The 14,807-nt window shown below is 36.6% G+C and overlaps 1 protein-coding gene across 15 annotated transcripts in view; it reads left to right on the plus strand.

The window, feature by feature from the left end:
• CDC42BPA (CDC42 binding protein kinase alpha) overlaps nucleotides 1–14,807 on the plus strand; it is a 329,438-nt gene that overhangs the window by 221,433 nt on the left and 93,198 nt on the right. For all 15 annotated transcript variants that reach the window (XM_032317331.1, XM_032317316.1, XM_032317323.1 and 12 more), the window contains one exon: nucleotides 9,537–9,784. In XM_032317331.1, coding sequence (XP_032173222.1) covers nucleotides 9,537–9,784 — 248 coding nt within the window. The remainder of the gene's footprint in view (nucleotides 1–9,536; nucleotides 9,785–14,807) is intronic.

Consider the following 14,807-nt stretch of genomic DNA (forward strand, 5'->3'; position numbering starts at 1 on the left):
GGGGAGTCTGCTTCACTCTCTGACCTTCTCCTCGCTCATGCTCTCTCTCACTGTCTCTCTCTCAAATAAATAAATAAAATCTTTAAAAAAAAAAAGAAATGAACGAATCCAGGAGCCATAAAATCAGTAAGGTCGTAGATGAGCTCAACAACATCATCAACCACATGGATGTAAGGCATATCTATAGACTACTTCATATAACAGTAGAATGTGCATTCTTTTCAAGCTCACATGGAACATCTACCAAAGTAGACCATGCATTCTGGTCCATAAAACAAACTTTAACAAATCCTTAAGAAATTTAAGAGAATAGGAATCATGCAGTGGCTGCTCTCAGACCACAGTGGAATTAAACTAGATGTCAACACCAGAAATATAGCTGGAAAAATTCCAAAGTAATTCTAAATAACACATGAGTCAAAGAAAATATCTTGAGAAATTTTAAAATATTTTGATCTAAATAGAAATGAAAACAAATTTAACTTACTAAAATTCGTGGGATATAGTGACAGCAGTGTTTAGGGGCAGTTTATAGCATTGAATGCATATATAAGGAAGAAAAAGATCTAAAATTAATCCTCTTAGCTTTCACTTTAGATACTAGAAAGAGAAGAGCAAATTAAACCTGAAGTTAACAGAAGAAGAAAAATAATAAAAATTAGAGCTTAAACTGATTAAATTGAAAACAGGAAACCAGTGGGGGGAAAAATGAAATCAGAGCTTATTCTTTGAAAAGATAGTAAAATAGGTAAGTCTTTTGTCAGGCTAATTAAGAAAAAGATCCCTTTCATCTATTTTTGAGAGTAATTATATCAATAGCCTTCTAACATTAAACTGTTCTTACATTTGGGAATCAGTTGCTGGTATAATAGAATTTCAATACAGCAATGGATTAGGATTATTAATATTTTAATAACAAGTTCTGTTGTTAAATTTATACTGGGATGAGTCTGTCACTTTATTTTTTGTATGCTCTTTTGGTTGGGTTTTGTTTCCAGGTTATGTTAACTTTATAGAAAGGAATCTCCTTTTTCTTTGTGCTCATGGAAATAAACTTTTGAAATCTGAAGGAATTCTTCTATAATACGTTCTTTGTTATACTGTAGCTTTATTAATGCTTTATTTTATTTTTCAGCCATTTTGAGATAGTTTGGTTCATTTTCATTTTCCAGTAAAAATGTCTTTCAATCAGATTTTTCAAATTTTAAGCATAGTGAGTACTTTATATAAATTTAATAACTTCCCTGGATACTTGAAAGGAAGGGGATTACCTTTCAATATTAGTTTATATTATTTCATATGTTTGCATTTCTCTTAATGCTATTTCTCGTTAAAGTTTTCTTCTCTTTTCTGTACTAAATCTTTTTGCAAAGAATAGGCTTAATTGTTTTGCGTGCTGTACTTTCTGCTATATTTTTTAAACTCTTATTATAAAATAAAATATGGATAAAACCAAATATAAAGAAAAAAGACACTGCTAATATTGGAAATCAAAAGGTGACATCCCTACACATCCCATGTACATCAAAAGATTAATAAAGGAATACTGTGAATAACTTTATGCACATAGATTTGATAACCTAGATGAAATGGACGAGTTCCTTGAAAGACACAAGCTGCCAAAACTGACACAGAAGAAATAGTCTGAAAGGATTCTGTCTATTAAAGAAATTGGATCAATAATTAATAACCTTACAGAAAAGCACCAGGCCCAGATATGTTCACTGGTGAATTCTATAAAACATGTGGAAGAAGTCATACTAATTTTCTGCAATCTCTTTCAGAAGACCGAAGCAGAGGGAATATTTACTAAGTTATTCTATGACACCAGCATTACACTCATACTAGACAAAGACATTATATGAAAAAAGAACCGCAGACCAACATGCCTTATAGATGAGAAAATCCTCAACAAAATATTAATAAATTGACTCTAACAATGTGTAATAAGAATTACACACTATGCTTTTGTGGGATTTTTCTCTCATGTATGCAAGCCTGGTTCAACTTTCAAAAAATCAATGAATAAAATGTATCACACCAATAGACTAAAAAATAAAAATCACATGATCATCTCAATACAGGCAAAGAAACCATCTGACAGTATCCAACATCTATTCAAGACAAAAACGGTCAGTAAATTCTAAACCTGATAAAGAATATTTAACAGAAAATGAGCTAACATCCTACTTGTGAGAAACTTGATTCTTTCCCACTAGAATCAAGAGCATGGTTGAAAATATACCTTTCACCACTATCTTTCAACATTGTATTGGATGTCCTAGCTAATGTAGTAAGACAAGAAGACAAAATAAGAGGTATGCAGATTGTGAAGGAAGATGTAAAACTGTCTGTTCAGGGATGGCATGATCGCCCGTACAGAGAATCAAAAGAAGTTGATGAAACAACTGAAACTAATAAGCCATTATAGGGAGGTTGCAGGATAGAAGGTTAATACACAGAAGCCAGTCACTTTCCTGTATAACATCCATGAAAAAGTGGAATTCGACATTTAAAACTCTATTAAAGTTAGCACCCATAGAAATGAAATAGTTAGGTATAAATAAAGTATGCAAAAGAGCTGTGTGGGAAAAACTATAAAACTGATAAAAGAAATCAAGGAAGAACTAAATAAATGGAGATCGTCCGTGTTCGTGAGTAAGAAGAATCAGTATCAAGATTCAGTTCTTCTTATCTTTACCTGTAGATTTAATGCATTCCTAATCAAAACCCCAGCAGGTCCTTTTGTGGATGTCATCAAATTAGACCTAAGGTTTATACAGAGAGATGAAAGGGCCTAGAATAGCCAATACCATACTAAAGGAAAAGAATGCAGTTGTAAGACTGACACTACCTGACTTCAGGATTTACCACAAACCTGCAGTAATCAAGACCATATCATACTGGCAAATGAATATACAGACAAGTCATTTTTAACAAAGGAACGGAGGCAATATAATGGCATAAAGATTGTCTTTTCAAGTGGTGCTGTACAACTAGACATCCAAATAAACTGAATGAATGAATGAATGAATCTAGACATAGAACTTACACCCTTTATTAAAATTAACTCAAATGGATCACAGACCTAAATGTAAAACATGAAACAACAACATTCCCAGAAGATAATATAGAAGACTGAGATTACCTAGGACAGTGACTTCTTACTTACAGCACCAAAGGTACAATTGATGAAGTAAAGAATTGATACATTAGACTCCATTGAAATTAAGTATTTCTGCTCTGGAAAAGACACTGTGAAGAGAATGAAAAGATGAGGCACAGACTGAAAAACTACAGACTTATCTAATAAAAGACTGTTATGCAAAATATACTAAGAACTTTCAAAACTCAGTAATTAGAAAACAAACAATCCCAGGGTTGCAAGACCAACTCACACAGTAGAAAGTTGTGTTCTATATGCCAGCAATGGATAATCCACAGAGGAAATTGTGAAAGCAGTTTGTTAAAATAGTAGCTAAAAGAATAGAGCTCCTTGGAATAAATTTCACCAAGAGAGTGAAAGACTTGTGTACTGGAAATTACAGAACATTGCTGAAAGATATTAAAGGAGACATAAGTAAATGGAAAGACATCCCACATATATGGTTAGGACAACTTAATATTGTTTAGATGCCTGTGTTACCCAAAATCATGTACAAGTTCATCACAATTCCTAGTAAAACTCCAATAACGCTTTTTACAGAAATGGAAAATATCTTGAATTTCATATGGAATTGCAAGTGGACAAATGCCCCAAGTGGACAAACAGTCGGGCAAAAGAAAAACAGAATTGGAGGACTTAAACTTCCCAATTTCAAGAGTTACTACAAAGTCAGCGTAACAGAAGGACTCTGGTACTGGCTTACGAATAGAAACACAAGCCACTGGAATAGAATTCAGAGTCAAGAAGTGAACTTTTGCATCTATGGCCAAGTGATTTTTGACATTGTCCTAAATCTGTTCAGTGAGGAAAGAATAGTCCCTTTGATTTATGTGCTGTGACAACTGTATTTCTACATGCAAACAAAGTTGGACCCCTAGCTCAGACCATATAAAACAATTGACTCAAAATAGATCAACCTAAATATAAAAGCTATAACTACAGAACTCTTAGAAGAAAACATTGCGGTAAATATTCATGACTGTGGCATGGATTCTTAAATATGACACTGAAAACGTGAGTAAAAAAAATTTTTTTTAGTAAATTGGACTTCATCAAAATAAAAAAATTGTGTGCATTGCATCAAAGGACATTTTTTAGGAAATAGGAGAAATTACTTGCAAATCAAGTATCTGATAAGAGTTTGATAACCAGAATATGTAAACAGGTCCTACAATTGAACAACAAAAAGACAAACTACCCAATCAAAAATTGGGCAAATAACTTGAATAGACATTTCTCCAGAGAGGATATTTTAATAGACATAAGACCACAGAAAGATGTTCAGCATCATTAGTCATTCAGGAAATGAAGTTAAAACCTGGAGAGACCAATCCACACCTAATAGGATAGCTAAAATTGGGCAGAGGGAGGGAGGAACAAAGCAAGTCTTTGTAAGGATGTGAAAACAGTTTGGTTGTTCCTCAGAAAGGTAAACATAGAGTTACCACATGACCCAGCAATTCAGCTCCTAGGTATGTACCCTGAAGAATTGTAAGCAGGGTCTCAAAGAGATACTTGTATCTCAAAGAGATACACCAGTGTTCTTTGAAACATTATTACAATAGCCAGAAGATAGAAACAGCTCCAGTGTCCATCAAGAGATGCAGAAGCAAAATATAGTTTTTACATGCAGTGGAATATCATTCAGCTGTCAAAAGGGGCGACTCTCTGATACGTAGCCGAACATGGATGAATCTTGAAAACTTTACGCGAAGTAAAAGATACCAGGCCAAAAAAAAAGCAGATTTCGTATGATTCTATTTGAATCAAGTATCTAGACTAGGCAAATTCATTGAGATAAAAAGCAGAATCAAGGTTACCAGGGGCCAGGTAGTGTCGGTAATAGGGAGATATTCTTGAATGGTTAGAGAATTTCTCTTTGGGATAATGAAAATGTTTTGGAAATACATAGTGATCATGGTTGTACAACATTCTGAATGTAATTAATACTTAGTAAATCCTACACTTAAAATAGTTAAGATGGCACAACTTTATGGTATATGTATTTTACAACTTAAAATTAAACTACATAAACCATTGAACTGTACACATTAAATGGGCTAATAGCACGGTATGATAATAGTATCTCAGTAAGGCTGTTTTTTAAAAAACAAAACAAAACAAAAAACTTTTCAGTTCTTGTGATCATACGCTACAAGAGTTTTTTACCCTGCTGTATTAGTTTGCTGGGGCTGCTACAAATTACCACAAACTGGGTTGCCTATGAAATAAGAATTTATTGTCTCAATTATTCTGACTGGATGTCTGAAATGAAAGTGTTGCCAGGATTGATTTCTGATGGTTTGGATTCCTTGGTTTATGTATCACCTGGATCGCTGCCTTCTCCCTGGGAGCAAGACTGAGTCCAGATTTTTTCTTTTTATAAGGACACTGTTATATTGGGAAAGGGCCCGCCCTAACGACCTGTTTTAAGTCAATTACCACTGTAAGGACCCTACTTTTCTTTTTTTTTTCCAGCCTTATTGAGATGTAATTGACAAATAAAAATTGTATATATTTAAGATATAAAATGTGATGTCTAGATATATGTATACATTGTGAAATATGTACCACAACAAGCTAATTAACATACCCTCATGCCCTCACTTATTTGTCTTTTGTTTTTGTTTTTTTTGACTGAGAACAGTTAAGATCCACGCTTACAGAAATTTCAGGTATATGAAACAGTATTGTTAACTTTAGTCACCCTGCTTTACCTTAGATCTCCAGAACTTACTCATCCTACCTGTGTGAAATTTTTGTACCTTTCCAACATTCTCTCATTGCCCCTGCTCCCCCCTCGGCAACCACCATTTTACCCTCTGCTCCCAAGAGTTTTTAACTTTTAGATTCCATGCATAAGTCAGATCATTCAGTATTTGAGACCGTTCTTTAAAATAACACATTCTGAGGTTCTGGTGGCTAGTGCTTTAACAAGAATTTTGGAGGGACACAATTTAACCCTTAACATGTGTATTTTTCACTTTCTTACTTTTCATGTGATATAAGCATTTACACTCATTACATAACTGTCACAGCGTTTTAATGATTACAGAAGGATATCCACTCAATCCAGTTCTCTGCTATTGAATATTTACGTTTCACTTTGGCAACACTGTCATTACCACGAATACTTTTGTGCATTGCTTTTTTAGTATTATTTCTTAGAACAGATACGTGGAAATGAAGTTGTCAGGTCACTTTCAGGCATTAGATGCAGGCCACAAATTGTTGCAAGTATAAAAAGAGGCATTTCTTGCCTTACTAGTAGATTGTTAATCATATTTTTTGTGTGAATTATTCCCTTATTTGCCTTATTAAATTTTAGTCTGAATGTTTCTCTTACAATTCATATAAACTCCTCACATAGTGAAAATGATACTTCTTGCATTTTTCCACAACTATTTATTTATTTATCATTTGCCCTTTAGTTTTGGTCTTGTTTCCTTTTCAAATCACAGAAGGTTTGTTCTTACTTTCCTCGGTGTGTCTTTTATTGCTTCAGAGCTTGGCTTGTCCTTTTCTTAGTTTGTTCAGTATGTAATTCTGCCTTTTCCTGGATGTTTCTGTTGGGGTTAAAAATATTTAACTCTAGTCAATTATACTTCTGTATGCTTCAAATATATTTAAATCTAAGTTACTTGGAATTCGTTTTGCTAGGTGGGATGTTGTGAGAATCATTTTGCTCTTTTGGTTGCTAAATTGGCAGTTCCAGTTCCATAATTTAATCACTGACTTCCTCAGTGATTGAAGATTTCTCGTATATTGAATAATATATTTTGGGATAGAGCTCTATTACACTAAGAGTAAGAGTATACTCTAAGATACTCTAAGATAGAGTCTTATCTAGAGTATACTCTAAGATAGAGTATTTTGGGATAGAGCTCTATTACACTAAGAATTTATTAAAGGTTTGTACAGTATGTTCCAATATCTGAAAAGAACATTCTTCTCTCTTCCTCTTTACTCCCTTTTTCCCCCAAGATTTTCTTTGGCATTTTTACAAGTGTATTTTTCTGATACACAGCAACACCTGTGTGCCATCTCCTATATTTAATTTTTTATTATATTTACAAGGAATATAACGAGAAATGCTAAATACCTGTGCATTCAATCTGTCAAGTAGTAGGTATTTTTCCATTTTGTTTCAAGTCTTTTACATCTTTTTAAAAGACTTGTCCTTTCTTCATATAATTCAGATTACTCACTACTGTTATTCTTTACATGCATGTATTAGTTTCTGATAATTTTTCTTTGATTGTTTTTGCTATTAACAATGAAATTTTTTACTGTGTTTTGTTATTGCTCATTCTGCTCCCAAGAAGTATTGTTGATTTGTGTTTATCTTACCTGCAGTTACTTTACTCAGCTTTATCAGTTATAACACTTTTTAGTGGATTTTTTTACATCTTATGGGCAAACAGTTCTATGGAAATTAGAATGATTTTGTAACTTTTCTTTTTAACACTTCTTTCTTGTAACTATTGCACATGTTACTTGCTCAGACAGCATACCTAAAAACTAAGTAAGAAATAATGACAGACACCCTTTTTGTAATTATTCCTTAGTTTCTTGTGTTTTTCCGGTGCTTCACCAGTAGGTATTACTTTGTCTGATAGCTGGAATATAGGTAAAGAAGAATCACTTAACTGTTTTTGTTTTTGTTTTTTGTCTTATTGCAGGACTCAGGCTAGTATTTGGAATGGGTATTGGATTTTCTCAAATACTTTTAGACATGGGTACCTACTGAGATTATTTACAGATTTATTTTAATTTAATTCATTAGCATAATGCCATCTTTGTACATTATTAACAATTTTACTAGTATTAAATTACCTTTAATACCTGCAGTAAGACCTATTCTTTTGGGGTAGCTCGCTCTTTTTTAACATACAGTTTGATTTTATCAGCATTTTGACTTTTTTTTACAGTCTTAGCAACAAGTGACTTGAGTCTATGACTTGTTCTGGTGGTATTTTTGTTAGGTTTTGATATCAGGGTAACTTTTGCTTGAAACGTTGGTGTATGTTGCTGCTACCCCAACAGCTAAACTACACGAACCAGAACAGCAAACTAAAATTGTTCTTTAGATGATGAAAAAAATGAGAGAGCATATAGGTAAGTGGTCAGGACCATAGTTGTTGAGTGAGGCCTCATTCTGTGGTGACACAGAGAGCCAGAGTCGTACTTGCTATGGCTCCTCCCGGTTCTGGTGGAGCGCTGTGTGCCAGGCTGCCCCCATGATGCTGGATGGTCCGAGTGTTGGCATGCAGTAGGCACGACACCACCAGTAGTGCTGTAGTCAGTGGTTAGATAGTATAGTGGGTGCCCTAGAGATAGTTCTCCAGCCCAATGGGTGTCTCTGGTTTTTCTTTTTTTTCTTTTAAAGTGTGCTACATAAACAATGAATTCTGGAACACTGAAAAAATAAAATTAAATTAAAAAATAAAATAAAATGAAGTATGTACCTCAAATGTGAAGAAGGGGGGATAGTATTCTTTCAACTTTAAATCAACTTCTGTTAATAGGTTTTCAGCCCTTAAAACTGTTTTCATAAAAGGACACAGTGTCCTCCAGAGCATGACATAAACCCACAGGTTCTTTGGGTTCTAAAACTTATTGGTAATCACCTGGGAAAATAGCCTATAGCAGAGTAACAGAAAAGTTCCAAAGCTCAGGAGATCGAAAGGCATAATCTCGGTCTGTTTCTGCTCACCCTTTAGCCACTGTCTGGAAGGTGCTTTGGACTTCACATTTTCCTTGCACCTAATTACTGAGAATATATTTCATCCTAATTTCTTAAAAAGTTGGCTTTCAGCTAAATTTCTTGTCCTTAATGCCCTACCTAAATGCCAAGAAACCTATCATTTTTTCTAGTGGATGTGAAGATGTTTGATTAGACCTTTGTCTTTCTCACTGGACCATTGGAGAAGCTTTTTGTACATTCTAGCTCTGTCATTCCCTACCCCACTAAATTCTCTAAAGGCACAAACATACTTAAAATTCTTTATTGGTTCCACATCAGAAATAGGATCCGTTAGATTTTTCTCTCACTCCATACACCAACAATAATTCTATATACATTAGAAATATAAATATAAACAAATAATTATATAACTTATGAGCAGAAATTACAGATATATAATCTGCTATAAAACACAACACAAAAAGGAAATACATACTGAGAAAACTATTTGGAATATATTGCCAAAAAACGGTGAATAGCTTTAATTTAAAAAAAGTATTATTTATGTGATAATATACAAAAATAATATTGAACTATAAGAACAGTTCTTTATTTATAGAAAGCAATTATTTGATATTTTATTATTCTTATAGATGAATCAATTTTTTGTTATTACTTCTGTAGCAAAAACAAATTAGTTACTCACCAGGACTGTGCAGCATAGAACATCAGCAAGAGATAACCAAACTAAAGACTGATTTAGAAAAGAAAAGTATCTTTTATGAAGAAGAATTGTCTAAAAGAGAAGGAATACATGCAAATGAAATTAAAAATCTGAAGAAGGAGCTTCATGATTCAGAAGGCCAGCAACTTGCTCTCAACAAGGAAATTATGATTTTGAAAGACAAATTGGAAAAAAACAGGAGAGAGAGGTAAGAATCAACTTATTTACTCCTCTAATAAATATTTCCTGAATGCCTGTTGTGCCTGTGTGTCAAGGGCTGGCGATACACGGGCAGTCCACATACCGCAGTCCTAAGGAGCCCAAAGCCAAGATCGGTAAATAGGAGATTATACTACATCATGACAGGCAGCAAATGGGACAGTATAAGTACAGGCAAAATGCAGGAGCTCCCAAAGATGAAGCACAAAGGGTGACTTTGGTATGTCTGGGTTTTGTGGACAAAACCAAAGAAAGAAGAAATTAATGGTGGAAGAGTGTCCAGACAGGGCTAGAGGAATGTACTGGGGTGGAGAAGAAAAGCAGGGAGCATGGTACATTCAGAAGACTAAGGCTGTTCCCCATGGTGGAGCCACAGAAAGGCAGATGAGAGGGTGAGAAGTGGGTCTGCAGAGGTTAGTAGACTGAAGATCATGAAGCAGAGCAGGGAGTTTCGACGTCATCCTAAAGCCATTGAAGGCAGGTGACAGGGTGGTACTCCTGGTTTTGAAAGATCACTCTTGTTCCTGTGTGGAGCAGGACAGAGGGGAGCAGACGGCAGGTGGGAACCTGGCTTCGAGGGATGATCAGGCCCGTAGGTGCTGACTGAGAGTGGAGGGAAGCATGTGGGCTCAGAGGATCCTAGAGAGCCAGAACCTGGGTGCCATGATGGCCAGGTGGGAGAAATTGCTAGTGATGCTCCTGTTTCTGGATTTTAGCTGAATATATGCTTTTGTTATTCTCAACTTATATTGGAAGCCAAAATTTATTTAGTTTGGTCCATTCATTCAACAAAAAAATGTTTAGGGCCTTTGGTGGATAAAGCAACTGTTCTGTTATAGGCCCTGGACTGTAGCAGTAGACAGACAAAGTCTCTGTCCTTACAGAGCTCTCCTTTATTTAGGTGAAAGACTACAAACAAAATAAGTAAAATATGGAATATATTAGGTAACGATAAATGCCAAGAACACAAAATACAGCACAGGATGGGACCGTGAAGCTCTGAGGGGGCAATTAAGTGTCGTTATAGACTGGTCTGGGGAAAGAATGCTGAGAAGGTAATTGAAGTAAGGGCTGAAGAAAGTGGGGAGGCATCTCTACAGATGGAGGAGAAGAATGCTCTATACAGAGAACAGGCTGTTAAAAAAAAAAAAAACAAGAAGGCAAAACTATGGAGACAGTTTAAAGAGCATTGGTTGCCCGGGCTTGGGAGAAGGCAGAGGTGTTTGGGAGGATGTCCAGGGCAGCGCAGCTCCTCCGCATGATGCTGTGATGGGCGTGTGTGTGTGTTGTCGAACATGTGTCCCAACCCAAGCAATGCGTCCACTGCAAGTCACTGACGGAACCCATGCTCCACTCTGCTGGGGGTGGTGTTGTGGGGAGGTTGTACCCATGTTTGGAGGCTGGGGGTATGTGGAAAATCTCTGCTATGAACGTAAAACTTTTCTAAAAAATAGGTCTATTAAAAATAATAATAATAAGGAGGCCAGTATGGCCAAGGTAGACTTAAGGGGAAAGAAGAGTAGGAGATGAGTACAAGAGGGAGCCAGACCGGATCGGGCAAGGCTTTGTGACGGGTGACTTCTGGTTATTCGATCGGGAGAAAACCATTGCAGAGATGTACTGCAGGATTTTGAGTGGAAAACTGACAAATACTGGGTTGTGTTTTAACATGGTTACTCTGACTACTGGGTTAAGACCAGGCTGACTTAGATAAGAGAAAAGCCTGGAAATGATTTAGAAGTAGTCCAGGCCCAGAAGGATGGTGCATTGGCTTAGGGTGGAAGCAGCAGTGGTGGTAAGAAGAGTTGGGATTCTGATACTCCTTACAAGTAAAAACACTGGTTTCTGCTGTGGACTAGATATGGAGTGAGGAAGGAAGAGGAGGAATTAAGGATGATACTGAGGTTTGGGGTCTTAGCAGTTAGGGGACTGTAGTTACCATTTAGAGAGAAACACTTACATTTGAGATGCCTATTAGACACCCATGTGGAGATGTCATGTAGGCCATTGGATAGATCAGCCTGGATTTTAGGGCTAGAGAAAAAATCCTGGGAGTATTTTATCATTCACATGGTATTTAAAACAGACTCTATGAGATTACTTAGTAATTAGTAGATAGAAAAGAGGCCCAGCACTGAGCGCTGGGGTGCTCCAGTCTTTAGGAGTTTGGAAATGAGGAAGAAATGGCCACGTGGACAGCTGAGAGTGATAGGAAGAAGACCAGACCGATTTGGTTTCCTGGAAGTCACGTGATGAAAGCATATCAAATCCATCTACGTTACGTGAGATGAGGTCTGGATCGAGACGATGAGGTGCCCAGGCAGTGACAGTTGAATTTAACAATATGATGCTCACTGGTAACTTTGATAAAAAACAATTTCAGTGGAAAAGAGGGGCAAAAGCCCCAAAGTGGGATCCAAGACTTGAAGGAAAGCAGTTGGAAATTAAAATAGTAGTTGGAATCTCTTAAAAGGAAGCAGTAGTTGGAGGAGAAATTGATCTCAAAAGAAGTTATTTTTGCCTTTTGTTTCTGTTTTTAGATGGGAGAAATAACACCATGTTTTAATTTGATAGGAATTATCCAACATGGGGAGAAAAGTGCAGAAACATGTACTTGAACAGGTGTATAAGTGGAGGGTTTGGGCTGAGCTGTGCTTTTCACCCAGAGAAGGAGAAGAGATAGTAGAGTGGATGAGGAAGGTAGATAGGGTGGTAGGAACTTGTGTGGCGCTTTCCTGAGTTGGGCATGTTGAATTTGAGGTGCTCTGTGAGACGTCTTTGTGGAGATACCAAGTCAGCAGTTGAAGGGAGCCCAGAAAAGCTTCAGATTAAATTCGGCGTTCATCAGCATACCAGGTCATTGGACTCAGGTGGTACAGTGGGTGAACCAGCTCAGGGGAGGTGTGCAGAGAGAAGGCAAGCTCTGGAACGGAGTACCTGGGAGGATGGGCATTTACCGGAAGGACGGAAAGAGGGGGGTCCACAAGGGCAGAGATGGAACCTGGAAACCAGGCGTGGCATCACTGAAGCCAGGAGAAGATAGCATTTCAAGAGGGAGGAAACGGGCGACGGTGTCAAAGGTGGCAGGTAGATTGAATATGATAATGAGACCATGGCCCACTGTGAGAACAGGTTGTTTGGGTGGTGGCGCGCAGAAGCCAGATTTTGTGTGGTGAGGAACAGTTAGACGATGAGAAAGTGGGTACAGCACACCCTGTCAAGGCTTCCAGGTGGTTCCCAGTGAAAAGGAAGGCAGGGAATTGGCAAATGAAGCATGACTTAGGGTTCAGGGAAGAGTGTGTTTGTCTTATTTTCATATGGAAGAGACGTCAGCTTTCTTCAGTGCTAGTAGGAAAAAATAGGAAGAGTTTTACTTAGAAATTTTACTCAGTTCATTTGTGTACATATTTTTTTGAAAGACTTCTTTGTAATTTCTCAAATTTTTCTCTTGTTTGTTATTTGGAGTTGCTTCTGAATCAAGAAAGATTTTTCTTTTAATTTTATTTAAATTCAGTTTAGTTAACATAGAGTGTATCATTGGTTTCCGGGGTAGTGTTTAGTGATTCCTGAGTTGTATGTAAGACCCAATGTTCATTACATCAAGTCCCCCCCTTCGTGTCCATCACCGACTTACCTGCCCCCCCAACCCTCCCCTCCTGCAACCCTCAGTCTCTTTTCTACAGTTAAGAGTCTCTTATGTTTGTCTCCCACTCTATTTTCATCTTATTTTATTTTTTCTTCCATTCCCCTATGATCCCATTTTATTTTTCAAATTCCATGTGTGAGTGAAATCATGTGCTTCCTCTGTCCGACTTATTTGCTTAGCATAATACATTCCAGTTCCATCCACATCCTTGCAAATGACAAGAGTTCATTTCTTTTTGATGACTAATATTCCTGTGTGTGTGTGTGTGTAAACACACACATCTTCTTTATCCATTCATCCATCAGTAGACATCAGGGCTCTTACCATATTTTGGCCATTGTGGACATTGTTGCTATAAACATTGGGATGCAAACATAACTGAAGTTTGGCTATAGATAATTTTTTTAAAATGGCCTATTTGCCTGTACACACAGGATGATTTATTTTCCCAGAATTTATTATTTAAAATGTAATTTTATTTATAATATAGTGATGTAAGAGATTTTTAAGATCACATTTTTTAAAATCAGCCATTACTTAAGTTCTTGGTTGACTTGGAATTAATCACATGAAATTTCCCAGAACAGATCCATACTGAATTTCATTTACTGCTAAGATACAAGCCTCTTTAAATTTTTTTTAATTGAATACAAGGTGACACACAGTGTAACCTTAGTTTCAGGTGTACAGCATGGCAATTCACCTTCTGTCCAGGTTATGCTGTGCTCACCAGTGTAGCAGCTGTCACCGTACGACACCATTGCAGTATCATTGACTAGATTCCCTAAGCTGTGCCTTTTCTTCCTGTGTCTTATTCATCCCATCACTGGAAGCCTGCCCCTCCTGCTCTGCGTCACTCATTTTGCCCATCCTCCACTTCCCTTTCCTTCTGGCAACCATCAGTTCTCTGTATTTATGGGTCTAATTCTCCTTTTCATTTGTTCATTTGTTTTGCTTTTTAGATTCTACATGTGTGTGAAATCATATGGTATTTGTCTTTCTAGGTCTGGCTTCTTTCACTTAGCTTAATACCCTTTAGGCCCATGCATGTTACCACAAATGGCAAGATCTCATCCCTTTTTATGGCTGTGTAATAGTCCATTGTGTATGTATATACCACATCTTCCTTATCCATTTGCCTATTGATGGACACTTAGGTTGCTTCCCTATCTTTGCTTTGTAAATAATGCAGCAGTAAACATAAGGGTGCATATAATCTTTTCAAATTAGTTTTGTTTTCCTCAGGTAAATACCCAGTAGTGGAATTGAATCATACAGTATTTCTATTTTTAATTTTTTGAGGCACCTTCATACTGTTTTCCACCATGGCTTCAATGGTTTGCATTCCCACCTACAGTGCATGAGG

This window comes from Mustela erminea, chromosome 17, assembly GCF_009829155.1.
Source record: "Mustela erminea isolate mMusErm1 chromosome 17, mMusErm1.Pri, whole genome shotgun sequence".
Classification (NCBI taxonomy): domain Eukaryota; kingdom Metazoa; phylum Chordata; class Mammalia; order Carnivora; family Mustelidae; genus Mustela; species Mustela erminea.